Source organism: Falco rusticolus, chromosome 17 (assembly GCF_015220075.1).
Source record: "Falco rusticolus isolate bFalRus1 chromosome 17, bFalRus1.pri, whole genome shotgun sequence".
Classification (NCBI taxonomy): Eukaryota; Metazoa; Chordata; class Aves; order Falconiformes; family Falconidae; genus Falco; species Falco rusticolus.
Window position 1 is genome coordinate 7,168,466 of NC_051203.1, and position 27,422 is coordinate 7,195,887.

Here is a 27,422-nt window from a genome sequence, read left to right on the forward strand (position 1 = left end):
CCACGGACCACCAGGTACACCGCTACACACCATAAAACACCTTGCTTGTTTCTTGGGGGGGAGCCTTCACCACCAGCCTCAGCGGATGGGACCCAGCACCATGTTTTGTGAGTCCTGTGTCATCTGTTAAGTAAAGTTATGTGCCTAGCACGCGTTAATGAAAGTAGCAGGAATTTATATCCCCAGTTTTAATCCCCACTAATTTAGCAAACATTATCCTAGTTCCTAAGTGCTAAATCACATGAAGATCACCAAGCACTTGGCTGCAATGGCTGCCCCTGGAACGCAGTGGAAGGTAATTTCACAAAGAGCAGTTCTGCTCTGCGTGAAGCACTCTGTTCGGCATGCCTTGCCCCGCTAACACAGAGCAAAGGACACAGAATGGTGCAAAATATCATATGAAATGCCGTTCGGCCCTGGTATGCATGTTCAGGTGAAGTGATCCAAATTGCTCACACAGTGGATTAACAAAAAGGGGAAAGGCTAGTGCTCTGCAGATACAGGCTTATAATCTCAAGAGGAAGGTGGCAAAAATGTCAAAATCACATACTCGTCTATAGATATAGGTGCAAATTCTACAATGGCAGCAAATGGTGAAATACTAGCAGCATAGTTTCTGACTCTTGCTGGAGTTTCAGGACGGAGAGAGGAGATTCAGATATGCCCCTGGGGTGGGGAATAAAAAATTGGCAACTGAACTGTGGCACTTTGTGATGTGGTGAATATCCTGGTGTCACTGGAGCAAGCCAGAAGTTTAGCTAGGAAACAAAGGGAGAGAAACCAAGCATGCCTAGTGAGGAAACCCAGGGGATCGAGCAAATTTAAATAGAGGTGCTGAAAATGACAGATGGCAGTCCAGCCACTCCAGTAGCCAGCACCAGTGTCTCAGAAAGGGATAGAGCAGATGGGCTGTCAGAAGCTGGAGCAGATGGACAAGGCAGGACTGGGATTGCTCTGGACACAGTACGGCTGTGTTACAGTGCCTGGCAAAGAGAGATGAAACCTCCACCCAGAGAACTCCTCATCGTTCCTCTGCCAGCAATGCACCGAACTCCAGCTCTAGAGGAATCAGAAGGGTCAGCAGGGCACCTAGCCAGCCGTTTGTGCTAAGCATACGCAGAGCAAGCATCGCCTCAGACCGGCAGTAAAATCCATCTGAAGTGCAATGGTTTAGGTTCAAACCATCTATTCCTTTGCTGCAGATTGCAAAAGACAAGCAAGTGCGTTCAAGTGCTCGTAAATACAAGTGCTCTCAATTTAGCAAGAACAAACGTGTACTTTGGTGAAGTTAACTAAACCTTTTCATAGAAGACAGCTCTCTTACCAGGAAGCTTCTGTGATACTAAGCCAAGGCAAGCACTTAAAGAATAAGCGAACGAGAAAAATCCAGTTTACAAACTACAGCCTGAAGTTAGTTCTCTCATCACAACAGACACGCTTGCATCAGAGCCTTCACCAGCTGCAAGGGTTACATCTTCGAGATGGTTGGCATTCAAGGTTACTAGACCTGTCTCCCATTGCTTGCAGAAGAATTACTCAGAGGTGATTCTAGTTTATGTGCATGCTCACTTTACTTTCTTCTTGCAGGTCTACAAGGTCAGCTGGAGTACAATTGATACTGGGGCCTGGAAGGACCCACAAGCACTTAATCTGACTCCTGTTAAAACAAACCAGACTAGTTAGTTCCTGCTGCAAATCTGTAGTTGAACTGGGCCATATCCCAAGACATTTAAACTCGGTTCTGCCTTTACTTCTGATATGGCAAGTCATGAGACCGCTCCAATAGCAACATCAGCACAAAGAATGGATTTATTGGTCGGAGGGAGCAGCTCAAAGCATATACACTAACCTGCAGCTGAAAGGTGAGTGAACACAACAGCACTACATGTGCACAGCTTTTTCACTGCAAGCAGAAAATGCTGATGATGCGGGAGCCTCCTCCTCCTCCTCTCCCCTCACAGATGAGCAACCTCACTTCCCGCACCGCAGCATCACGTCCACTGCCGTCGCTCCCCGGGGCTTCAAACCATGCCTGGCACCCGAGCACAGGGCCACACACCACGTTCCTATGTGGATCTGGTTGCCGATACAGTGAAATACACACCGAGCAAAGGCATACGCCGGTGGGAGCTCTGCATTCACTACAGACTCACTTCCAACAGGCAGAACGCAGGGACCACCGTGCAGAGCAGAGCGTGACAGACAGACGGCAGATGAGGAGCATCATACAGCTGTGGCTGGAGCGGTAACGAGTTACAGAGCAACAGAGTTCAGCTTCCTTTTCATTTTTCCAGCGCTTGCTGGGGCAGGGCCCACCGGGCACCGCGCCTCAGAGCCATCCCCATCCTGCCTGCACCGGGGCACCCTGGCCCCACCACGGCCCGTGCCCCCGCTCACACCTCCCACTGCCGAGCTTCGGCCGACAGTGGCACAAAGGGCCCCAGAGCAAACCTCAGCACAGCTGTGGTTCACCTACCGGGTGTGGGTAAGCATGTAAGGTCATCCCGTGGGGAAGCGCAGGGTGCTGCCACCCCAGCACCTCCCTCCCAGCCTGAGTCGGGTTCAGGCTTTGGCACGTGCTGCCCTGAGCGTGGCGGCTGCAGGTGCTGCAGCCTCGGGTGGTCACGCTCTGGCTGCTGCAGTAACCTGTCACCGCGGGACTTCCACACTACCAGAAAAATCTTTTGCCAGATGTGAACCAGCATCTTATGCCCTAATGCAGATGTGCAAAGAAGAAACTCGAATTGAGTAATTTTTCTAATTTAATAGAAATAACCAAAACAAAATGGCTTTCAAACAATTATTTAAACCGATCCAATACAACTTCTACAGCACATTCCAGAGCACTTAACAAGAAATATTTACAGGCAGCTAATGTATTAAATAACCATGTAAAGAAAAACTTTTTTTTTTTTTATTACACACCAGCAAAAAACACAGGAACAGAACAATCAGAAATTGTGACCTTGTTTAAAAAAAGTTAAATATGATTATTCAGATAATACAATACCACAGAAACAGCACTTTTTTGAAGAATCATATTAAAAGATGAGCAAAGTTCACTATGTGCAAAAAAGAACCAATTCCATTACTGGAAGCAAGAAATAATCGAAGAATCAAAGAATGCCATGAACTGAACCCTTCCATGAGTACGTTTACATGTAAAACAGGCTTTCAACCACACAAATCTTTATAGGCTTATATACATGTTTCATGGTGTTCTGAACCTAAGAAATACCTCCATTTGCAGGGCATTAGCAGACACGCACTTTTTTTTTTTAAATGTAGCTCACTCTAGAGCGAATACTGCAACAAGTCAAACTTATAAAATATTTTAGTACCTCTCCTTGTAGAAATTCAATGAATTCTAAAGAAAGCAGCCTTGAGCTGTAAGATCACTCAATAGAAAAGGCCAAAACTGCATTTCATACATTTAATAGTTCACTTATAATAAAGATACCCAATGAACTGCGATTTGGAAAATTAATTCAATTCAGTTACATTAGAAAGCATATAAAGTAGGGATCCCCATAAGCAACACAGGAACTAGATGGAAGAGTTACTGTACACGCACTTTGAGAAAATAAAAGGAATTGCCATATCCGAAGATACAATGCATATGTTCTATCTGAAATATGTCTATGTAAACTGTGGCATATAAATTTTTTTTTAAAAAAGTACCTTCATTATTTACTCAAACACCTACTTTTTAAAAAAATATGTAACTTTCCCCAATTTTTAAAATAAAATGCCACACTATATTGTCAATAACTCCTGCACACTTTGTTTTTAAAAGCTAGACTTGGTGATATGCATACAAACTTTCCTATAAAATCACTATCCAAAGGAAAGGATTCCTGTCATGCTGATAGGCAACAGACAAAGCAGTTTTATTGCTTTTTCCAAGGAAGAGAATAAGAAAAACAAGAAAAAGCCAACTTCCAGTACATCATACACATAGCTTTAAAATACTGTTGCCATTGCCTAACCTTTTAGAGGTCAGCCAATAAACTAGGTTATACAACAGTGATAAATTTGGGCAAATTTCAAGGACTTCTGTTCCAGTGGCTTGCAGAAATGTTTATAAAACATTTCAACGATCCAGTGTTCAGCATGCCAACACAGCCAAATGTCACAAGTAATAGCAATGGTGACATTCCACATTAAAAAAAAAAAAAACCAAAACAAAAAACCAACCACAAACAACCCACCAACCAACCAACCTCTCTACACTTTGACAGAGTATTTTATCTTTTCAAAAGTTTGGGGAACATCCTTTTTGGATAGTAACTCTGCCTTATTATGCTATAGGCCACTTAATTCCAGGGCACAGTTAAATAAAAGACCTGAACCTATTCAGCTGACTAAATTATCACTAATCACTAGTAATTACATGGCAGGATACCTGCTGAGGTAATTGAGAAGTCCACAAGTAGCATACTGTACACTTTTCACTCATTTCAAAAGCAAGTTGCCTTTTACTTCTTTGGATTAACTTAAACTTCAGGGTCATTTAGAACAAAAATCAGGACATGAATGGTCTTTTTAACAAGAGTCTTAAATGAGAGCACAGCTACATCAAGCACCAGACTGTCTTCTCACTATCACATTGGAACGCTGCAATCACACAGCCAGAGGAGCTGGCGGACTGAGCACACCCATCACATTTTACCTGCTGCAGGTTTTACTGATATAAGCTACGCATTAATTGCCAGGGTAAAACACACCACCACTTGCACATAGCGCACACACATCGTCTGGCACAGAGCAGATGCTCGGAGTAACACAAAGGCCTCTTAATACAAACCCCATGAATTTGCTCTTGAACAAGTTACATAGTGTGGCACCAAAAAATTGCCTTGAGTGAGCAAACCTTTACCTGCCCTATGCCAACCAAATACAGACTACAGGATCAGGAAACGTATTAGCAGAGCTTATCTAATCCCTTCAAATAGTTTTGAATAGAACTTCGCTGATTTCCAATCATTGAACTGTACCGGTAGTTCCAAAATGAAGGGGCGGGGGTGGGGAGGATAATGTTGTTTTGTTTCTTTTATATAAAAACCACTTAATATTTCTTGCACGCAAGTCAAAACTCCACATAATACTACTGAGCACTGATGAGCTGAACAGAAGGACCAGTTCCAGAAGTTCAGTGGGTTGTGTGCAAGAGTAAAGCTTGAGCTCTTATGAGGGTCAAAGCTTAGCATCGTTTGTAGTTTGCAGGTGAAACGGTGAATACAGGCCAAGTCACTAGCCTACAACATCTGACAATTCTTCTACCTTGCCACAGAAGCAAACTCACCAGAAAGACTCTTCTAAAGCGCGCAGAGACCCGCTCTGGGGCTGGGTGCAAACAGCCGGTACAGCCCTTGCAGCAGTGCCCCGAACCGCAGCTCTGCAGCAGGGTGCAGCAGGGTCCTTCCCCATGCTGGGACCCAGTCTAGGGTGCCGTCATGCTCGTCCTGTGCTCCAGTTGGGGCAGGGGGTATCTGCAGTACTCGAATCCATGACTGGTGCCTTACAAAGCAAACGGTTACAAAGCTGCAGCCCGAAGGGACAGAACCTGGAGTGCTTAAGCGCCATAAAAAGAGTAACCCCAATTGAAGAGAATTCACAAAAATCTTATTTTCATGATAATTTTAATAATGTTCCTTTGCAAAATGAAGCTGAGAAACTAGAAATGCATAAATAGGCAATACACAGAGCCATTAAACGATCCTTTGTTACTATGAGTGTCCTATTCACACACATCATCCTTTCTAGGGGCAAAGTTTTGCTATTTGTCAATTTAATGTTTAAGTATAATTACTTTTCCTTTCACATACAACCTGGTAAAAAATAAATTTAAACTGGCACTATGTTAATATCTGAGAAATGGGGTAAAAAACCAGCTTGAGTTTTAAGTGTAATGTTTGCATAATCTAAAGAAGTGAGCTTGAAGTTACTAATACCTTCAGTCCCCTCATTTATTGTGAGAGGTATAGTCACAATGTACATATACTTTGTTCTTATAAAAAGAAATCAAATCTTAAGTGATTTGCATAAAAATTGTTAAGAGCATATCTCAATTTGATACATTGTGCTAAAATATTTATCTTTACCATTATGGTAAAGTGTATACAATGTCACAGGAATTGCTCATGCCGAGTATACCAAAAATCCAGTGATCTACCACAGAATTGCTGTATTCACACAAGGTCTTATGGCAAATTTCTAGTCTATCAACTTGACCACATCCAATTGAGTGATTTCTTCATCTTGTTAAAATAAGATCTACATGAAGGCCAGAAATTAAATTTATCATTTCTAGTACTGATTTCTGTCAATAAAGGAAAAGTATAACTACTTTGTGATGACCTTATTTCTAGCCAGAAATGCTGGAACGAAGGCAGCATGCAACAGGAAAGCACTGCAGAGATGCCTGCCAGAGGGTTTAGGGGAACAGGGAAATTGTTCTGTTTTCAGTATTTGACCAGAAACCACTCAAAGCCAAATCCTGGTCTGTGCAAGTGCTTTGTTCAATGGATGGACAAGTAATCCAATATCAACAGATTTATTCCAATCTTTCTAGACATTTCGCTCATAAGCTGCTTCTGAGGGAAGTTCTGAGTAGTACTCAAAAATAAGACAGAACCTCAAAATGAATGCAATGTTAGAAATAGCATATATTACAAATCTTTTCTTGATACGAACAATCAATAAGAATACATATTAGCTTAAAAACAGTTCAGCAAATATTGCTGATCTGCAAGAAATCTCAATTCAGTATTTACAAATAAGACAAAGTGAATACAGGAAATTTTACACATTTGGTAGTTACTAGGTTATTGTTTGCCAAGTGGTCTATTAGAAACTGATATTTAGGAAGACTGGAAAAACACCTCAACCAGTTATTACCTCTTCAGTCTATGTATTGAGTACAGAAAATTAGACAATGAATACTAGAGATTAACATTCTACCTCATTAGGGGGATCAGGGACAGATGACACAATGCTGACTTCTGCCATGAATGCCATTAAAATGTTCTGTGTACAGGATTCATGATAGAAATATACCTAGCTCTACCGAAGAGAGATCGTTGCCACCAGTTTACTCTTTTCATCTGCCAAGAACTCACACTCCTGCACTTGCCAATTCAGAACAGTTTAATGATTTTTGTTTTTCCTTTTGCTATACATAAAATGTAGTAAAGAAAGTCAAATTTTGATAATTCAATCAACACTGAAAATCAGTTATTCACGATACCGCTTAAATGAGATGATAAAAGCAATGACAAACACGCACTGAAGTTCACACAAAGAGGGGATTTCAGGAACATTGCTTACAGTTTGCACTGCAGTCCAGCATGAATGCGAGATACAGTAACTGTACTGGTCCAGTCCTGCAGAACTTTTTACTAAGCAGTCTCATCTGTACATGGAACATCTCTTACCAAAGCTGCTGCTCTCCAACATTCATCCACCTCTATCTGTGAGACCAGGATGAGTGTGTCCCCTCCATCAGGAAAAGAAAGAATATAGCAAAGAATCAAGGAAAAAACCCAAACAAACACTAAAAATTTACAATACAGTTTTTTTCCCCTTTTGATGAGAATGCTTTTCTGTACAAGTGTTTTTTGTAATCTAATACTGTTTAAAAAGCTATCAGCTTCTTCAAGATGGCCACTGTAGGCATGATAATATTCCAGGAACACTTAAATAACAGTTTTTACAATAAATTTTAGGTCCATATCGTTAGATTACTTTATATGCACTGGTCTCTCATCTGATTTTAGGCGTTTTCTACGTGGTTGTATAAAATCTTCATCGGAGTCCTCAGTTACTTCACCATCATCCTCTTCCTGCTCAAATTCAGGCAAAGGCTGGAAGGTCCTGTCTGGGTAGATCTCTGTAAGTTTATCTTCAAAGTATAATGCAACTGCCTTCCCTGCCTGCGCTACTTCTGAATCAGCCTGTAAATAAAAGAAGACAGGAATATTCACCTGTTGGAAATGCACATCCCTTCACCAAGTGTGCATGGTCTGAAACGCTTACCTTCAAATTAATCTCTTGTGTTTCTGCATAAACTTGAACAACTTTCATCATCTAAAAAGGATACCAGAGTCAAAAAAAATGAAATTATAATCCTTTCTAAAGTTATGAGATTGCACAGGATTGGATGACTAAAGTCAGCCATAACAACAAAACAGTTTGTTATGGACTACACCTCTTTAGTTCTCAAACTTAGTGGAAGCAAATTTAAAACAGTCTTAGGAGGGTGACATGAGGTAAATAAACCTTCAACAAAGCACACAACTTTTGTACAAATAAGCGTGTCTCAGTCATTTTCAAAACTGCACTCTACTCATGACTGCTTTCTTCATAAATTTTAGTTGCCCTGACATTATTGTGGAAAAGTCTCACTTTAGAAACAAGCACTCCATGAGACTACAGTCTTGGGGGTCTTACTCCACTTTGATGTCTATTTTTTAAAAGCATGTGGCTTAGAGGCTAAAGGCATGATGCTATTACGAGAGGTCAGGGTGACTCATCTTTTGTCATGAGCCAGCATTTCAAACAGTGAGGCAAGTCTGAAACACCTTTTTAAAAAAAAGACCAAAACCCAGCAAAAAGCCGCCACATCCATCAGTCCTTGCTCCCTTGTTTTACTCGTCCCTAAGAGCTGCAGCATGTTTTCCTCTATAGTAGATGCTTCATTAATTCCCTTGATTGAGAAGTTCACATAATTGCACCTTCTTCCACAGTGCTCATTAACCTCCACCTAATACAGAGACATAAGGGAGTCGGGGGTGTCAAAGTCCCAAATGCTTGTAGGCATTTACAGCATTACATCATTAACCTTGATTTTTACTAGTGTACTTGTGAAACAGTTGAGATTTTAATTGTAGGTTTGTGTACTTCCTTCAATTTACCTCTTCACAGAGCCAGAAATGCAGCCCAAACACTGCAAAACTCAGATTACATTTTACAGAAAAATACCGGCTGTTTTACGCATTTCTAAGGTCAGAAGAAAGCCACTCCCTGCAATGCCTTCTCCCCAGGGCTTTCCGCCATCCTTGCTTTAAAAGGCATCTCAGAAATGACGATACCCTCGTATCTCAGCTCCTACTCTGTTTCAGCACAATACCACACTGGGGTTTTTTTTTTACATTCAGAATATTTTTTTCATGGCTCCACCTAGTAATAACACTTAAGTAATTTATCTCCCCAAGTCACATTTCACATGTAAGCTTGCAAATATTTCATTATCAGATGGGTTCATTGCTAAACAAGTCAACTTTCCACATTCATCAAAAGTATGACTTGATAAAAAATTACCTACTGAAAACTGATTTTTGAGAGCGCCCAACTACCTAGGAGCTAAAGCACTAAGCTTAGTTTTAGCCACAATGAACACAGTGCTTTTCTGGATTCAGCCTGCATGAGGTACTAAACCAGCATTCTTCAGAAAGGCACTTTTCCTCAGTAGAAGATTCCTCAAATAGAGGTCTACCACGTTTCGTGAGTGTAAGAACCTGTATAGCTTGAGACAGTTTTGAGGACTGCTTGATTGTCTTTATTACCACGCTTCCTAAGCACTTCCACAATCTATGCAATGTACAGTAACAAGGTCACCCTGTTCCTCAGTCATATATCCATACCAGTGGATGCACTTTAAGTTCCCTCTGTCAAAGGCCAGCCTCCTCCCCTTTCACTAAAACAGAGGTAGTTCTGTAATTGCATTCATTTTGGTTTCAAGTGTCTGATTCAGCATCTGCTCCATAAGCAGAAGTTACAACTGGAAGCAGAGCCTTTAATTGCAGAAGCTGCACAAACATGTTGAAATAAATCTTCATCTAAAAAAATGTATACAGATTGGAAGTTAACATACTTCATTAAATCTTTCACAGTTCTTGAAGATCAACCGGACATCCGCCACAAAATCCTCAGGAGTCTGGTAGTGTTGGGAATGCTTCTTTTGCAGTTTCTTTTTCACTGTAGATAAATCCATTGGTTTTTTTATAATTTTATAGTAGTTTGGTATCTGTAAAAACAAGCAGTGATCGATCACTACAATGACTACATAGTTCACAGAAGCAGTTTAATTTCCTCACTTAGCAAAACACCAATCAGCTAATCTCATCAAGCAGTGTATGCATGTTCATCAAGTGAGAACAATTTCCTCTCCTCAAACTATTTTAGAAATTTTTTCTAACCTTCAGTGGCCGTCAAGCACCACAGTGCTTTTCATTATAGTTATACATACAGCGGGGGGAAAAAGCCAAAACAGTTTCTCTCATTTAAGAAGTTGTCCAAAGGAAAAATAAAAGCTCTCCTAAAGCACTTTGAACGTCACAGGTATCCTGAGACATCCTCTTCCAATTCAACAACTGTTAATTGAAATTATTTTTTAAAATCTGGGTTTGAGACTGGGAGCAGACCCTCTGCAGGGAGAAGCTACAGAATCAGCTTCTGTCTCTCTCTGACCGAGGGGAACATGCTTCAAGTAAAAGCAGTCAGTTCCTTCCCAAATTCAACTCTAGACTTTCAGAGATGTTATACAAAAAATAAATCACAAACTATTTTTCAGGAGACTCACCGAGGCTGGGACTGGCTCTTGAAATTCAATGCTCAGCTCATGACAATACAGGTAAAGCAGGAGACGTTCACATTTCTTACAAAGAAATAAACAGCTGCATGTCAATATCCTTAATTTATACTCAGCCCAAAAGTTCATATCTCCCTATTTTAAACAGGTTTGTACTTTAGCAGCTTAGTACTAAAAAATTTAAATGTAATCCCCACAAGATTAATTATAAAATCGAAAATTCTTAGGAGGACATTGTTGAGAGGGTAGACCACCACCTTACTATTCACTTAGCAGAAATATACTCCCTTTTTGCTTTCTTCTTTCTAAACAAAAGTCTGGGGCTACAGTCACACATGAAGAAGGAACCCAATATACAGTCACATCACAAAAAAAACCCAAAAACAAAACCACAAGCTACAACCACTTTTGTCCAGCCGTAACTACATGTAACAGGAAAGGACCAAGTTGCAGACTTTTATTCTCTTCCCCACAAGACAAAACTAAACAATCTGAAACCGAAACCAGTGTTTCTATGAATTCCCTGTAGAAATATTTTTCTTTCCTTTCCTTGTAATTCCTTTGGAGGAATTTGATTTGATAGTGCTCTAACACTTTATGCACAGGCTGATCGATAAAGCTAAAAAATAATTCTGACTGTCAAGGTCATTACAGCTTCCACAAGAGTGCACCTAAATACTTCTAGCACCTCTCACAGCATGAACTTAACACACCAAACTTACATTAACTATTTTATGAAGGTTATATCAATGTTAAATGCAAAGAACTTTTAATTAAGAACACTGAAGTGATTAATGCATGATAAAGGATGCATTTAAATATAGAATATGTGTTTACATGAAGTTTTAGCTACTAGGTGACACAGTCCCAATGTAATGAAGTACTCACTCCCACAGAGTCACCAACACCTGGATATGTGGTCACAGCAAGAAAAGTCTCATTTCTGATTTTTTTGCAAAAGCCACAGCTATATTTAATTTGCTACAGCCACAGCAAAGCCATCTTCAATAAACAGTGGGGGACAGCTAATGTCAGAAAGCAGTTTTTTCTAGGAAACTGATTCCTACAGATCTGACACGTACCCTTTGGTCCACAGGACTCAAGCCTTGTGCTGTTTTCCCTTTCTTGCTGTGTTGTGAATTGTCGCAATCATATTCTACTTCTGGTTTGCTCAGATCTCTGCAGAACGTACATATCCACTCTCCACTAAACAGAAATAAACAGAATTATTCAGATATCCAGGGACAAAGTCTCATCAGTGATGACTATAAAGATTTTTCTATTTGCTCTTACAGACTTACACTGTACCACAGTAAAGACCTGGATATCCAAAAATAACGAATAACCCTTAATGCTCAAGGTAATTCTGCCGATCACAACCGTTTTTCCCGCTCTCATATTCTTCTTCCAACTATGTTTTAATATTTTACAACAGCTTTATCACCATGACTTTTGAAAGACCACGTTTATCAGATAAACATTGACCAATTACATCAGGCAGGCCTTTGAAATGTCAGATTTTTTTACTGACAGGAAATCATCCAGAACTAGCTGATGTTAAGGACGAAACACCAGTTTCGGTACTGTGTTGAAATCTGCCATATGAATGAGGCCACAGAGCTGTTCTCAGGAACCATTACACTGTTTCTGGTACCTTGGAAAGCTGAGGAGTGTTGGTACATGACAAGTCAGGTGAAACACCTTTGGGCACTTTTCACAACATAGCAGATCCCCTCCATTTTGGCATACGGCACACCAGTCTTCATTCGGATCATCATCTTTGTTATTGCCTTCTCCTCCAATTCTAGCCGATCGGTGCATCAGACTCCGCACTGGGGATTTGCCATTGACAAGGCTATGTCCAGACTGTTTGCAACTTTCACTTAAATCTGCTGGTTCTGTTTTTACGTGATTTTCAAGGCTTCCTAATGCTTCTAATTCACTTTCCAGATGCAAGTTAGTGGACAGTGGTGGTGTCAGGCTGCTCTCAGGACTGCTAAGCTGAAATGAAAGTAGAACATGAAAATCAGAGTCAGTTTTACACTGGCAACTTTCTTCATATGTTGGAAGTCAAAAGCCATCTACCATTTAAAGGTACTCTACTCATTTCCCAAAATATGTGGCAAATCATTACAATTACCTGAGTTGCAAACAGTACTGAAAACTACTTTTTCACAAGACCATCCTTTCAAGAACAGTCTCACTTCTACTGATGTACAATACAATAAACAAACTTTCAAGCCAAACACACTGATAGACTGTTACAAATATACCTTCACTGTCATTAGGAAAAATCCTCAAATTCATCACCCTGCTCCCAGTACACAATCCTATTAAATCAAGCATAACTGGGAAACACTGAAAAATATTTACTTGCATAAATATTTTATTTATGCTCTGGCATAAGGATTTTTGACTGATTGGAAGATTTCTCAACATACGTATGAATGTTCAGGAGCTACTAATGGGTGACTTTACAGCTTTTGTTAGGGATTAAAAGCAGCAAACACTACACTGCTGGAGATTATTTCATTTAAATAGCTAAAGATCAAATCTACATGACAGACTCTCCTGTCTGAGCACAGTATTAAAGGATATATATAAGTCCTCAACATGGACCAAACGGATTAAGTTCTGTTTTCGATCCGACTACTTTCAGTGTGCAACTACGTGTAATAACATAAAACTGACAAGGACTGTCTGTGCTTTGCATCCACATCAGTAGGTCAACTCCTGTCCAAACCAGGAAGGGAAGCATCTGCCACCATTTAATGTTTAATTGTTCAACATAAGCCAGTGAGCTAATGTCTAAGTCACACTGCCAGCTTATTAGTACCTATGTCACAACTCCCAGTAATTAGCAATCTTAGCAGTACTACAGACAGCTCAACACTCGAGCTGGCCCACACTTAAAAGTTCGGATGTACTGCAAGGGAGCGAAATACTTCTCAATCTTCAGGGCTGTTAACAGAATATAAGGCTTAAGAGTAAAATTGTTTTATTATTTCCAAATTCTTAAACATGCTGCTAGGAAAACCATAACATACTGTTGCACAAACTAACTTTACCATGCAAGCACTCCTTCTGCCATCCTCTGTTTTTTCCTGTTTTACTGTTCCTGAGAAACTGCATATCTCTTCCTCTGTCCCTGGCTCTTGCTTGACTTTCACTTGGTCAGACTTGAAGTTAATGCCAGTTTTCTCAGCAGTTCTGCCCGAGGAGCCACAGCTAGAAAAACACCAGCATATAAATAAGAGGACAACTCATCAGAGCAAAGAAATTTAAGTGACCGTTTCATGAACGATTTCAAAGGCAAAGCATGTCAGAATGTTTACAAGAAGCTCAAGTTTACAAGAGAGCAGAGAATCATAGTGAAGGGAGGGGGGCAGGAATCTTCTTCATGTAAGCATTCTTCCACTATTGGGTCACAGTTTTATCAAAGCCCTATTGACCCACTGCAATTTTTTTTTTTTTTTTTTTTTTTTTTAGTTTTTCATGTCTGACTTTTCAGCCTGGCAGTGTTAACGTAACGTACTCACCTTCCTCTGCTACCTGTGCTGGAGGTACTAGGTGGCCTCACAGGAGTGTGGGAGTTGGATAAACCTGTGAAGAAGTGTAGAAGTTGACTTGGTACAAATTTACATTCTGTAGTAAAATATATGACTAGTGTTGAGTAACACCAGAAGTGCTGCTAGAATATCCTAATTTGATAATTCACATAAGTCAGCTGCCCTCTCAGTCATTTGATCAGAACAAAGGTCAAGCACACCACATTAAAAAAACATGGACAACACACTGTTAGTGACCCAATAATTATTTCATCTAACCCAAACAGTGCTATAATCCTCAGCCTATTAAATCCTCAAAAATCTATCCACTGACATCCACCAATACAGAAAAGCAGACCCTGTATGTTTCACATGCAGGTGTTGAGAAACATAGTCAGTTCCACTGCTGCAACAATTCGTTCACAGAATCCTACAATAATCTTAGAGAGAAGAGAAAGAGAAACACTATTAAATGACTGAAATCAGCTTCTTACTAACTGAAATGGGACATTTTCAGTGTTTAAATAACTTAACATTAGGGTTTAGGAACTCTAGTTGTTCATATGCGTATAAAAAGCTTTATCATCAACTGGCTATACTTAGTGTGGCTTTGCTCAAATGACTGTTGGGTATAACTTTTTCTGTAACTAAGCTAGTCTATAAACCTATTTCCCAAACCTCAGGATGGTCTAGCCAGTCATCATTTGTGGGCAATAACTGAACTACCTCCGCTGATGCACAAAAACCAGAAAAAACGACTGTGGTAACGCAGGACAAAAATATAGTCTATACACGTACCTGGAGTACTGCATTCATGTGCCAGCCATTTGTTACTATAAAGGTATTTCTGAAGGAGGGTAAAATTTAAATTTCCAGAAGAATTTATTTCTGAGCAAAATAAGTTTTAAACTAATAAAATATCACTTCCCTTTTGGCAGGAAATGGTAGGTAATTATTTTCAACTTAAATACCCATCACATTTACCTGATGAGCCTGGAGACAGAGCTGAAGGTCCCGGGGAGGGATTCATGGTGCTTGTAGGTTGTGGGGGTAGGTGGCTGCCTGTAATGTATCTACTCAGAAGGTTATCTAAATTACTTGAACCAGCATCTTCAAGCTAAGAAGCAAAAAAAAAGTCTGAATCAGAGAGGTCTAATTAAAGTTTCTTAATAGTTCCACATCTTTAAACTGCGATCAGTATGTTTACTGGATTTGCTCACTACCCCTTGAAGGATTCAGGGCATGAGCAAACATTTTTATCAGTTTCATACAGAGATCAGTCTTTCAAAACAGAAACCCACAGTCAGAAACTTAAAGTAAGATTTTTCAAGAGTTCCTAAATAGTATGGTCATAGGCTGCACTTACTCTAGGTCATTCCAAACTTTCTGGTTCCCGCATGTTCAGTGTGTAAGTCACACAAACTGTGTTAGTCACATTATTCCACAATTAAGATATTAAGGGAAACCATGAACTTGTTTTTGCTTAGCACATGAAATCTCCCTCCCTCCTATTCACTTTTTAAACAGATTTTAGTACCTACTAAAAATAAGGAAACAGGTACCCTATTACTTTAATTGCTTAAAGCTATTAACTGCAAGACACTCTAACTGCAAATAACATGTTTGAAATGCACTGTATTCAAAGCGCGGTTTTATGGCTGTGCAAGCAATTTGAAAGACTGATAGCTTCCCATCTAACTTTCATCAGCTAAAACCCCTAACAGCTGTTGGATGAACAGGTATAAAAAAGAGCATCTTAACAGAATTCTGCATTTTCAGTGCACCTAGAAGTTGCATGTTTACGTTTCAGGCTGTACCACTAACAACTATTATCAACCCAGTCTATCATGAACCTCAGACATGTACAGCTGAATCAGTCATAACTAATTATACTTGTGTTTTAACGACTCAAAAAGCTTCAGCACTGCAGGTTGATCACATTCAGAGATGTGGTCCTTCACCCCCCCCCCCCCCATTCTTATGTTAGCAAATTACCTGCAGCCTCATGAAAAAACAACCCTTGAACATGACTCTATAGATGAGTTTAAAAGGTGCTGCTGGTCTTACAGCAGACCATCTGCTTGGATGAAATTTAGGTTTTGTTTTTAAAGGCAATTGTTTCCTGCATCATGACCAAATCTCCCATGCTTTATACAGGCATTTCAATGTACACATCCTCCCGTCCCTGGCCTCCCAGGCACTCCTGCAGAAAACATCCTGCTTTTACTTTCTTTGCCTCGACTCATACATTAAATTATGCTTCCGACCTCTCCAAATGAGCTTGACTTCACCAAAATCTACCTCCGCCTGTGTGCAGTACTATCCACTGCAAAGAATACAAGGCACACCGCACACCAAGCTGGTGAGTACCAGCAGTGTGCAGATGAAGTGAAAAAAATGGAAGCAGCAACAGTCACACTCACGCAAGCAAGAATCTCCAGGCAGACACCACCACAGCTCAAGATTAATCACAGAGGTCAGCTGAGGTGTTCTGCAGCACCTTACAGGCTCCGGCTCTGATGTATGCGACAGGAGCTTGCAATTACATGGGAATGATGACAGCCACACTGCTGGGGCGCAGGGGAAACGTGAGGACAGAGAGAAGTAGGGCAGTGGGACACCTTTTCCTGTACTCCCTGCATCTGACTGTTAACATTTAGGAACATCACAGAGAAGTCCCAGGCAACCTTAACTCTGAATGGATCACCATTCAGGGCATTCTACATACACAACTATTAAACTATTCTAGTGATATCTTCCCATATGATAGTCTTATGGAAGAAAGGAAGTGAACACAGTACTTGCAATTAACTGATCTAAGTGTCAGGTTTATTATAGGATAGCTATTAAATACTGATTAATGTGAAGGTTAACACAGGTTGAGCAGGTCAGCCCTACACAATAAAAATAGTTGCATGTCCAAGTCAAGGGCTGAAGATTATAATTCTTCAGCTTTAAACAATAACTAACTATACCATTCCAGAGACAAGTACTGGCATCTTAAGTAAAAAGATACAGAAAGGAAAGCAGGTCATTACTTCACCCACAGCCTAAGTACCTGATCTTCTCCACTGACCTGGATGGGTGGGATATCCGGCAGGGAAGGCAAATTCTCTGGATTTGTTACAGAAGGAATGAGTTCGATCGCTGTAACGGATGGACTCGTTGGACCACGGTTTGCACTCGCCATCGTCGCTGTAGTAGGACTAGTTGGATTAATAGTGGTGTTGTGCACAGAAACAACTGGAAAAGGCCCCGCGTGCCCTGGGTTAGAATGCTGTAAGCAAAAGAGAAGAGACCATGATTGCATTACAGACAAATCAGACTGCAGGTAAGATTGCAATGTGTGCCTTATGTGACAGTCCTCAACAAAAAATTGGGGGGGGCAAAGAACATACAAACTCACATTTCTATCAACATAACCTGATAGCACTGAATGCAAAGCAACTGCTATTTTTATTTACTTGAAAGGAAAAAACACTTTATGTGGCTAGATATTTAAATATGCAGCACATCTTCCACCAAATTATTTTCATACATAGTTATATTTTCTTAAAGCAATTATTTCCGCCAAAGACAGCTTTAGAGTCCACATGTCTGTCTACAATCTTTTTTTTTTGTCTTAAAGAGTAACTGTTTCAAGTATTACAAAGTCATTTTTGGTTTTCCAGTCACATTAACAATCATTGTCAAGGATTTTTATTCTTAATACTATGCAGGGCTCTGCATCACGCTTCAGGTTTGAAATCAAAAACACTTTAGAATTTGGTTTCATTAAAAACCCTCACAACTTCACTCTGAACTTGACTATTCCTGACTATTCTCTAAGAAACCCAAAAGCTGAATGTCAGTGAAAAGGGAAATGTTTTGTTTCCCAGTACTAAAATGCAATACAAACATCAGAATTAATTTTCATTGTTAAGGTTTGAGTTCTCTTATGTTCAGCAAAAATGTCACAGTACAGTACGCAACATGAAAAAGCATATAAATGTGTGTAGCTGCTGTTACAAGTGTTACAGAATAACACATTTACAGCTGGAGGTATATCTATTGTAATGAAAGTTTGGCACAATGGCACAAATGAAGCGTGTACACAGGATATACTTGTCTTTGAAGGTGAGGTTGCATCATGGAGTACTGTGGTCCATTGTGGCGTGGTATTCCTGGTATACGAGCAGCATTCTGAGCCATTCTCATCTGATGTGCTTGGAAAGCCCCACAGTTCATGTTACCCCTCTGCATGGTCTGCATGCTGATCAACCTGGGAGGCTGCAAGGGTTTTTGTTTTTTAAAATTTTTGCTTTTAACATGGAAAAAAGAAGCCAATCTGTTTCCACAGTAGTAGGTTTACTAGTTACATAACATCAAGAAAAGCCAATACCTGTCACATATAAAGTATGTCAAATTTCAAAAGATTTTCGCATTTAACTGCTTCGTAAGTTCATTATTTGATAGGGCAATTTTAAGTCTTGGTGTTATGGTAAAAGGTGAAATCATCACATACGAGAGACTTACCTGCTGCTGTAAGACTTGTGGACTTGTCTGCCTGGGAACTGACCCAGCTGGCTGTCCCATCCTCATCTGCTGCAGCTGCTGATGCTTTTGGGCATACACTTGCTGCTGCATGTGCTGAAGTCGAAGCTGCGCTAGATTAATTTGTCCTGGAGCTTTGTTGATGTGGTTTGTTCCTGGAGGAGCTTGTCCAACCACTACGTTAGGAGTGTAACTAGGAGTTGGTTTATTTTCAATGACGAGGTTACCTAAACAAGACAAAAAAACCCCCTAGTGAACAGTTAAGTCTCCACCATCATCCAAAGGTTGATAAATACAGTATACTCAGATGTTTCTAATTCAGTTTCCTCAGGGGTAGTAACAGAGCAATTTAAGTTTGAAATTTTCTTTTGTAAGTCTCCATAACCACACATGAGAGAAGCAAAAAGAATACTCAGACTACAAGAAGAAGAAATTGCAAAACTAAAAACATGACCTGTGAGGAAAGACTGAAAGAACTGGAACAGCACAGCATAAAAGACAAGACAGACACAGGTGACTTCTCTGTGTTCACAACAAATTGACAACAGCAAAAAGACACACTGAGCAGAAAGTTTCTATTCCTGGGCTTTGCTTCCTTAGGTAAAGACAGAAAGTACTTTGCACATGTACTCATTTGAATCTGCATCTCACTTTCTGTTGAGGTTGACCTCTGTTTCTGTTCTGTTTCCTATATATGCCTCCCCCAGCTGCCCTGGGTTCCTAGCCAAACAACATTTGAAGCTCCGTTCTGGAAAGCCTCGCTTTTTTCCTTCTTGAATAATCTCCAAAAGTAACAGTACTCAAAAATTGCTTGAAGAACTGCTGATGAAGGAATAGCGTCAATTTTAAACCATTATTTGAAACCAACATGGAAAGTTTATTTACTGTGCACATAAACCACCTTGACTAAAGACAAGAACACCAAAACCTGGCTAGTGGACTTAACAGCAAGAAGTGACTACACACAATAGCATCAGGAAAAGCTAGTACTTTTATGAGATTTTCTATTAGGCTTTTATCCAATAGAAAAAGTTCACAAGCAGGTGCTAACAGACATTCTGTGTGTACAGTCCCACTGTGCTCTCCCCACTCTAGCTCACCTCCTCTTCTCTCATTCAAAACCTGTTCTTTGGAAAGTGTGATTAGGGGATTAATATGGAAGAAAAACTGTCACACTACACTGCTGTAGGATAAGACAAGAGTAAAGAGGCAAAGAAATTAAATACCTCATGTCCTTAAAAGAGCACATTATTACCACATCTGATAACAGCCAACAACATGTAGTATTTGTAAATTAAAAGAGGAATAAAGAGCTGCACTGAAAAAACTACTTCAGATATAAAAGGTTACAGCTACAGTGCCATAACCCACCCTGTGGCAGTTGCTAGCATCGCACACAGAGGAAGGGCAGTGTATCTCCCATTATGAGGCTTTGGTTTTCTTCACCTTTATAAACACATCAGACATACTCAGAATACAAAACTAGTTAAACATTGCTTCTTAATTCACTTAACTTCCCAGCAATCACATGGACTAGCTTGGTACTTAGTCATGAACTTAGCTCGTATCAACCGTCCTAATTGTGCTTATTCATGCAACTTCCAACACATTAAGACATCTAGTATTAACTCATATACAGCTAAATAAGCTCAGATAGACAAAACTGATTCTATTTACTTGCCCAAAAAGCTTGTTCCAGAAACTGATGCTCCCATTTAGCACTAGCGTGTTATACTATAACCATCAGAACCACATTAAGAGGAAGGGAAAAAAAAAAAAAAAAGGGCCATTGCTAGAACCATTCCCATTGGAAACCAAAACCTGTAGAGAAAGCTTCACTAATAGAAAAGACAGAGCAGATAAGGAAGGTAATCGGGACTACATGGTTTAAGTCAAGAGAGTTTTGATCTTCTGCATTAACAGATTTATTGTGCTGCAACTCACTCATGTTGGATGAGCACACTTAATTCAATGCAGTTTTTCAAGTGAACACACACACACACAATTGTCTCACCTAAATTAACGACGTTCTTTGCCCAGAACGTAGGGTCACAATGGAAGCGTATTGCTCCATTGGCAGCTGGGACAGGATCACAACGTGCCTTTAAAATATGACGTAACTGGAATGTTATCTAACGGAAAGCAAAAACAAGACTGTTGATGACAATGAAATAAAAAATAAGAACATCAAGTAGTGTGCATTTGCCCAGCAAGTTTAGACTGCTGGGTCACCAACAAGGACTGTCAATAGCAAGTTTGGTTAGTAGCCTGGAAAGTACTCAAATCACCAGGAAAATCATCCATTGTACAACTAATATTTTACTCAACAAAAAGGACTACAGAGTAGTACTGTAACACAATAATACTACTTCTGCAATAACTCAAGTAAGACACTGAGGTGCCTGTACAGAGCTTGACCCCATTCCTTCTACAATAATGCTGTTAAGTCCTTAATTTAGGAATGAAAAATGGTGTACAGTTGGGAAATTTATCCCATTATTACAGAAAGTGTATTTTGGTTTGTTTTTTAAACGGAGCATGAAAAACTCATTGTCTCTTCCTTGGATATAATCTAGTGAAGCCACACAAAACTTAGAGAATTATTTTGACTAAACATTCTCTGCACTGTACAGACAAGTTAGAGGATGCTTCCTTACCAGCCGTTTACTGTACAGCAAAGCAGTACTGCTGCCACTTGCAATAGCCCAATTAGTAAAGTTCATCACATGCTTCACTTGTCGCGAAAGACCAGTGATGTCATTTTGTTGTTGTATTAACTTCATCTGTCTCTCCTTTGTTACGTTCTACAAAAAACCAAAAACTTTATTACAAAGGGGGCTTCAGATTTATGGGAAAATGTAAACAGCTAATCACAGTTCTTAGAGCAAAAGAAAAACGTCATAGGCAAAGCAGCTTATCCTAATGCTCACATTCAATGTGGCTAGAACCATCAAGGAGTAATTCTCTATTATTCCACTCTACCATTCTCCCCAAATGTATCAAAGTGCAGGGAAAATAGCGAGCTCAGCAAAGAGCCTCTGCTTTATCCCAGGAAAATATTAACTATTAAAACAAGACCAATTCTCCTTCTCACATTGCCAAAGGCCTAGCAGCATGACAACTGGGGAGCAACCCAGACTGGGGCGCAATGGAACTGCCAGGTCCATCCTTGTGCTCTGGCATTCCCGCAACTGCCACCACCGGAGCTGCAGAGCAGCAACAGCAGTGGCCTAGGTACTCAGAATACCGTGTCAACCAGAAACTGCCTCAAAACACCTCCCAGGTACGGCAGGTAAACTCAGCAGCCCAATCTCTGAGAAGTCTTCAGCCCCTGACACCCTGCCAGCTGCAAACCTTGTGCTAAAAATCTGGGTTGTGGTACTGAATCTTCAGGATTCAAATTTAACAATACATGACTGGGCAACTGTTACAACCTCACAAAAAAGGGAAGTTTGCAATGGAATACTTCTAGCTTGTAAGAAATGCTAGGTGAACAAAAAAAGCCAGAGTTCAGTTACTCATGTAATTTTAAATTTAAAAACTTATTTCACTCCTGATCAAATACTCTTTTCTTCCAGGGATACTCCATTTCATTGCCAAATAACTGTTCCTTAACCAGAAGAAATCTAATGTAATTAACTTGATCTTAAATTTTTCAGTTACATTATGGCAGACTGACAATATGCTATGAACTTCATATGATGGAATTCCTTTCTTCAGATTAGAAAAGTAAATGTAAATTAAATTTTCACACATCTGATAAAGGTCAGAATATAATTACTATTCAGAATGCACTAGCTGGAAAGTATGTCTAAAGTCATTGCCTCCTTTAGGATGCCAATCCATACAACTTAAAATACCAGCTTTACACCTTCATGTTCAAATATGTAAGACAACCATGTCTTTGAAAACCTAGGTGTACTTAAAGGGTCAGGATTTATTAGACAGCAACACCAGCTGTGAAAATTACCAAGGAAATAAATACAAACAACTGCCATTAGGACCACCGCTGTCTTAGAGGCAAAGCAGTCAGCATTACACTGGAGGTGAAAATTAATACCAGCCTGTCTGCTTCCCTGCTGCCACCACCTTACACAAGCAAAATAAGGGAAACCGATTTGAATGACCTGGCACAACCAAGAGAGCAAAGCATAACAAAGTTGCATCAAACACATTGCATCATTTCGTTATGGGCTCAAGACAAAGTGCAGACCTGGCTCTAGGAGTTTACACTCTGAAGAAAAAACTTCTAGATGAGTTATCAGGAGAAGACAAAAAGAAGCAACTCAATTCTAACAGTGCTAACACAGTTACATGAGCCTTAAAAAGCTATTTGAGGAAAAGACTAGATTATACACACCTTTGAATTATGTCATAATAAAGAAATATGGCAAACAGAACACAGAAATTAGATTTTCAGACACTCCTTTATGATAAGCCTGATTCTGAATGAATCCGAGGCATACACATAAAACCAAAGGAGCCACAGGCTCTAGTTACTGAAAGGAGAAACGAGATTTAACTCCAACACACTATTCATAGGCAAGAGCAGTATTGCAACACCTGTAGTCACACCAAACAAATCGTCTTCAGACATGGAACGTGAGCTCTCAATAGGAGACCAGAAACAGCGAACAACACTACTGTATCTCTATAACTGTACCTCAAGGTGCTGTAAGAGAGATTTTCCCTTTTTATTGATTTCATTGATGAGGGTGAATATAGCCACTTTGATTTCCTGTTCTACTCGTTTGTTAGTTTCATTTACTTCTTTTATCCTAAAAAACAAACAAAAGACATGTATTGTCAGGCAATCACTTTATACTATGCTGCCAAACACCAAACACCACAGGCATCTGCCCAGCCTTGAACAGCAAAGGAGCAATTTCTGTACTGAAGAAGTTCCGAGACAAGCAAAATTTATAGCTTGTTTCATTTCTAACAAAGAAATCTTCATTAATTAACTTTTTTGAAAAAGTAATCTAAAATTTCATTTTGGAAATTAAAATCTTACAGTCTCATATCAAGATGGTATCTCATTTAACAACTTGTGTTTTATTTAAAATAGTATGAAACAGTCCTTGTGGTTTATACACTTTAAATAGATGTTTACACACACAGAGACATACCCAGCCAAGACCACAGGTGTGTGTATGTACACATATACATTTATCTCCATATCACGTCTCTTTCGCTATGAAGAATTTATATACAATGCCTTAAATTTTTATGCTACTGTATATTAACCAGAAAGGAAGTCAATCCTGAATTTCAGATGGACCCCTCCAACTCCTCCCCGCAATCCTGTAACAAAAAGGTTATTACATACCTGTAATCAATACACAATAAGGATATAAAAGTTTCACTTATGTTTTGCCAGACATCAGTTTCCTTTATTCTCTTGTGCTTCACTACTACTGCCATTTGGTTGGGCTTTTTAATACCTCACACTTTGTCTCCATCACTGTCATCCTTCCTCAGTTTTACTGTCTTCACCATTCTTACCTTCTTCAGACTCAAGCAAATCATCCTGAGCTTTGTCCACAGAATGTGAAATACAGCGTTTCTTAAACTCTGTTACAAATTCTGGATGTATTTGATCCTGTGCTGCCTTAATCTAATGGCAACATCGCATTGCAGCAGGATTCTTTCCTTCGCTCATAGGAGCCAGAGCACAATACCTTGCCATGGGCTAGTCAGTGTAAAGACTTAAACTGTCCTTTTCTAAAGGGCTTCTTCACTACTAGATCAGGCATCTGAACTCGTGATGTCCTCCATCCTGACATGATCACAAGACCAATACTCATTTGTCTGACTGCCTTCAGTGTTGGTGTCAAATGCCCTTTAAGGCACCTTGGACACATGTGGGACACGTGCTTTTTTTGTGACAGCACAACCTGGCCTTCTACTCCAACACACATTCAACCAACCCTTCATTAAGTCAGCAGGCATCCATCCTTGGCTTTGGCACCTGACAATTATTCCAGTAGGCAGCTACTCCTTCAATGCTGTTTTACGCTTCACGATCACATACGATAGCAATTTCATACCATCTGCTAACACTGACAACATTATTGTAATACACTTTTTTCATTTCCTGAAGTTTTTATGATAATGAATTTTGCACCTTACACTTCAACAAAGGAACTGAATGGCATGTCAAAGTAAACTATCGTCTCACTTGCACTACCCATTTGGCTCAGCAAATAATCACGATCTCCACACTACCCAGAAACATGCTGCAGAAATTCCTTAGATTTTCAGTGAAGCCAGACAGTCTTAGGCAAAAAAAAACATTACAATGTGTTACTTCTGTATGCACCACCCATTATTGGTCATGAACTCTTATCAGAGAATGCTTTGTGACAATTCTTGAGCTTTCCATTTAATTATTTCCCATGTAACTGGGCTTCTGTCTCTTCTTCAAACATCTAACATCTAACATCTACAGCTTGTCCTGCTCCACGATGGTATTGTCTTTTGGGTCCCTTCAAAGAATTCCATGCCAAATCAGCACACAAAAATTTCCATTGCTTCCATCTTTGCACATCTGCCTCTGTCACATCACATGTTCTCCCTCCCCTACAATTTTTTTTTTAATGTACATGGTACCACTAGGAGTTAAAAATTTGCATCAGAACTTCTTCTTTTATCTTTAGTACACTTCCTTGTACCCTTGTAGTTCTCATCTCCAGATGATCTGTCATTTTGCAAGTGACTTGAAGTTGCAGAAGGCTCACAAAACCACCAAGAATCATAGTAGATTTCCCTGACCTCCAGCACACCACACCACCACAAGTGGGTGAAAAGCCAGCAGCAGTCAGGTCCTCTCTCTGCATCTACGTTCGATATTCTACATGATGTTGAATTTAAGCTAACCCTGGAATTCTTAAACTATCTAAGGAGAAGCTTCCTTTCAGGTAATTACACTAAGTTTTGCTTGCCTAATTAAAAACAAAACAAAACCAAAGAAAAAAACAATATCCTATTCAATTTCAAAACAAGCTTTTGTTATACAATTATCAAAGCAGCGTTCATATGAAACAAAAACATTTCAGGAAAAAAATTGTTCCTGTACAGCCAATACTTCTGTCATCTAGAGCTGAACTTATCAGAAACCGTAAGATGGGTTTGCCTTGCTTTTTTTTTTTTTTTTACTCTCCCCTCCCTCAAATGTAATAGAAGTGTCACATCTTTGGTTCTACTCAAAGTTGCCATAAAAAAACATCATCTTTGGCATTTCTCTTCCAGAAAAGGCACAATATCGTAGGGAAGAAAACATTTCAAAAAATAGAGTCCAATACAACTAAAGTTACAAAATCAACTAGAACTTAAGTATTATTCTAGTCCCATCCCATCATTCATCTTATTGTCATTCATTAAAAAGGCAATGTAATAGTAACAGTTAATCATTTGGGGGTAACTTACCTATTCTGAACTTGGGTAGCTGCAAAATTTACATAGTTCTTCTTCTCAAGAAGTTTGGCCAATAGGTTCTCAATTGCACCCTTCTGGTTCTGAAAAGCTTCTTCCAGAAACTGATACCTTTTCAACATGCAAAATAGATACCAATTACCAAGGGGCAATGGGCCAAAACTAAGGGTTCCCAATTTAGATGTAAAGTTATAAAAAAAAAAAATATGACAAAGCACACAGAAAATTTGAACTATACATATGCCAATCAGTGTGCAAAATGTTTCATTACTGATAAAATTTTTGTAAGCGTCCAGAAGACTGAACCTCTATGGGTCACTTATGAATTCTAACTACACAGGGAGACAATGCAGTGCATCATTTCACAAAGCAGCAAGCTACAGAACACCAGCTAAAGGAGATACCAGAAACTTCAGTTTGACAAATCATTTTGTTAACGTTAGATGAGGGAAATGCACTAATAGCTTAAACACACATTAAATGACACAAAAAAGAAACTATTCCAGAAAAAGTTTTTTCAGCTGAGAATATACAGCTCATATTTGACTGAATTATTTCAATTCAAAAGAAAATACTGCTGTTAAAAAAGCTCCCCCCCAGTACTTCCAAGTGAAGAGCGTATAATTCCCTTCCAAGTCCTTTGACCAAACAGCTACCTGCCATTATTTCATCTGTAAAGAGTGCAAGTAGCTACAACTGAAGGAAAATAATGAAATCAGTTGCATTTTCCTAACATACTATGCATCACAAGAGGAATTAACAATCAACTGAAGCAAAATGCCTAAGTTGAAAATGGCAAGAGGAATTAAGCAGCTCCAAGAGTTTTCATCTTTTCTGATCAACTATCAAAATATTACCCGAAATCCCAAGATTCCTGTCAGTCACTTGCCACCCCTTGGCTCTGCAGTAAGTAAACTCCATGCTTCTGAAACACGATTTGTTAACAACAGACAAAACGTCAGTTCCCAGAATGCCTTCCCTTCTTCACTACACTAAATCTCAACATTCAAATTGGCAGAAAACTCCTACAATTAAAGTGAAGCATCTTATAAGCTGCATTAGAAGTAACCTATACTACCTCCCAACCACAACTGAAAAATAAAGTAGCATCATCTTTTGTAAAACCTAAGAGAACATTACAATCTAACAGGAGAAGATTGTTTGGATACATGATGAAATTTACAGTAACACTGTTTATTGATTCAAAGTACTTTCAGTTACAGCAACAGAGACTTCGGCAAGGAGGACACTACTCTCAACAGAAACTGCTCTGCTCCTGTTCATTCTGTTTGTATGAGCAATAGACAAGTTTCAAC

At 39.5% G+C, this 27,422-nt stretch overlaps 1 protein-coding gene across 4 annotated transcripts in view; it reads right to left on the bottom strand.

Moving 5' to 3' along the window:
* Positions 1-2,751: 2,751 nt before the first annotated feature.
* The window catches only part of TRIM33 (tripartite motif containing 33), a 40,255-nt gene continuing 15,584 nt past the window's right edge, over positions 2,752-27,422 (bottom strand). The window contains exons 5-20 of one of the 4 annotated variants that reach the window (XM_037410271.1): positions 26,101-26,217; positions 23,336-23,450; positions 21,330-21,476; positions 20,687-20,804; positions 18,655-18,899; positions 18,244-18,408; positions 17,216-17,416; positions 15,124-15,256; positions 14,131-14,194; positions 13,660-13,819; positions 12,246-12,592; positions 11,674-11,797; positions 10,583-10,657; positions 9,875-10,027; positions 8,038-8,088; positions 2,752-7,955 (exon numbers count right to left, since the gene is read on the bottom strand). In XM_037410271.1, the coding sequence (XP_037266168.1) occupies positions 7,743-7,955; positions 8,038-8,088; positions 9,875-10,027; positions 10,583-10,657; positions 11,674-11,797; positions 12,246-12,592; positions 13,660-13,819; positions 14,131-14,194; positions 15,124-15,256; positions 17,216-17,416; positions 18,244-18,408; positions 18,655-18,899; positions 20,687-20,804; positions 21,330-21,476; positions 23,336-23,450; positions 26,101-26,217 (2,428 nt within the window). In that variant the 3' untranslated portion in view covers positions 2,752-7,742. The other 3 variants (XM_037410274.1, XM_037410273.1, XM_037410272.1) reach the window with 3 other exon arrangements.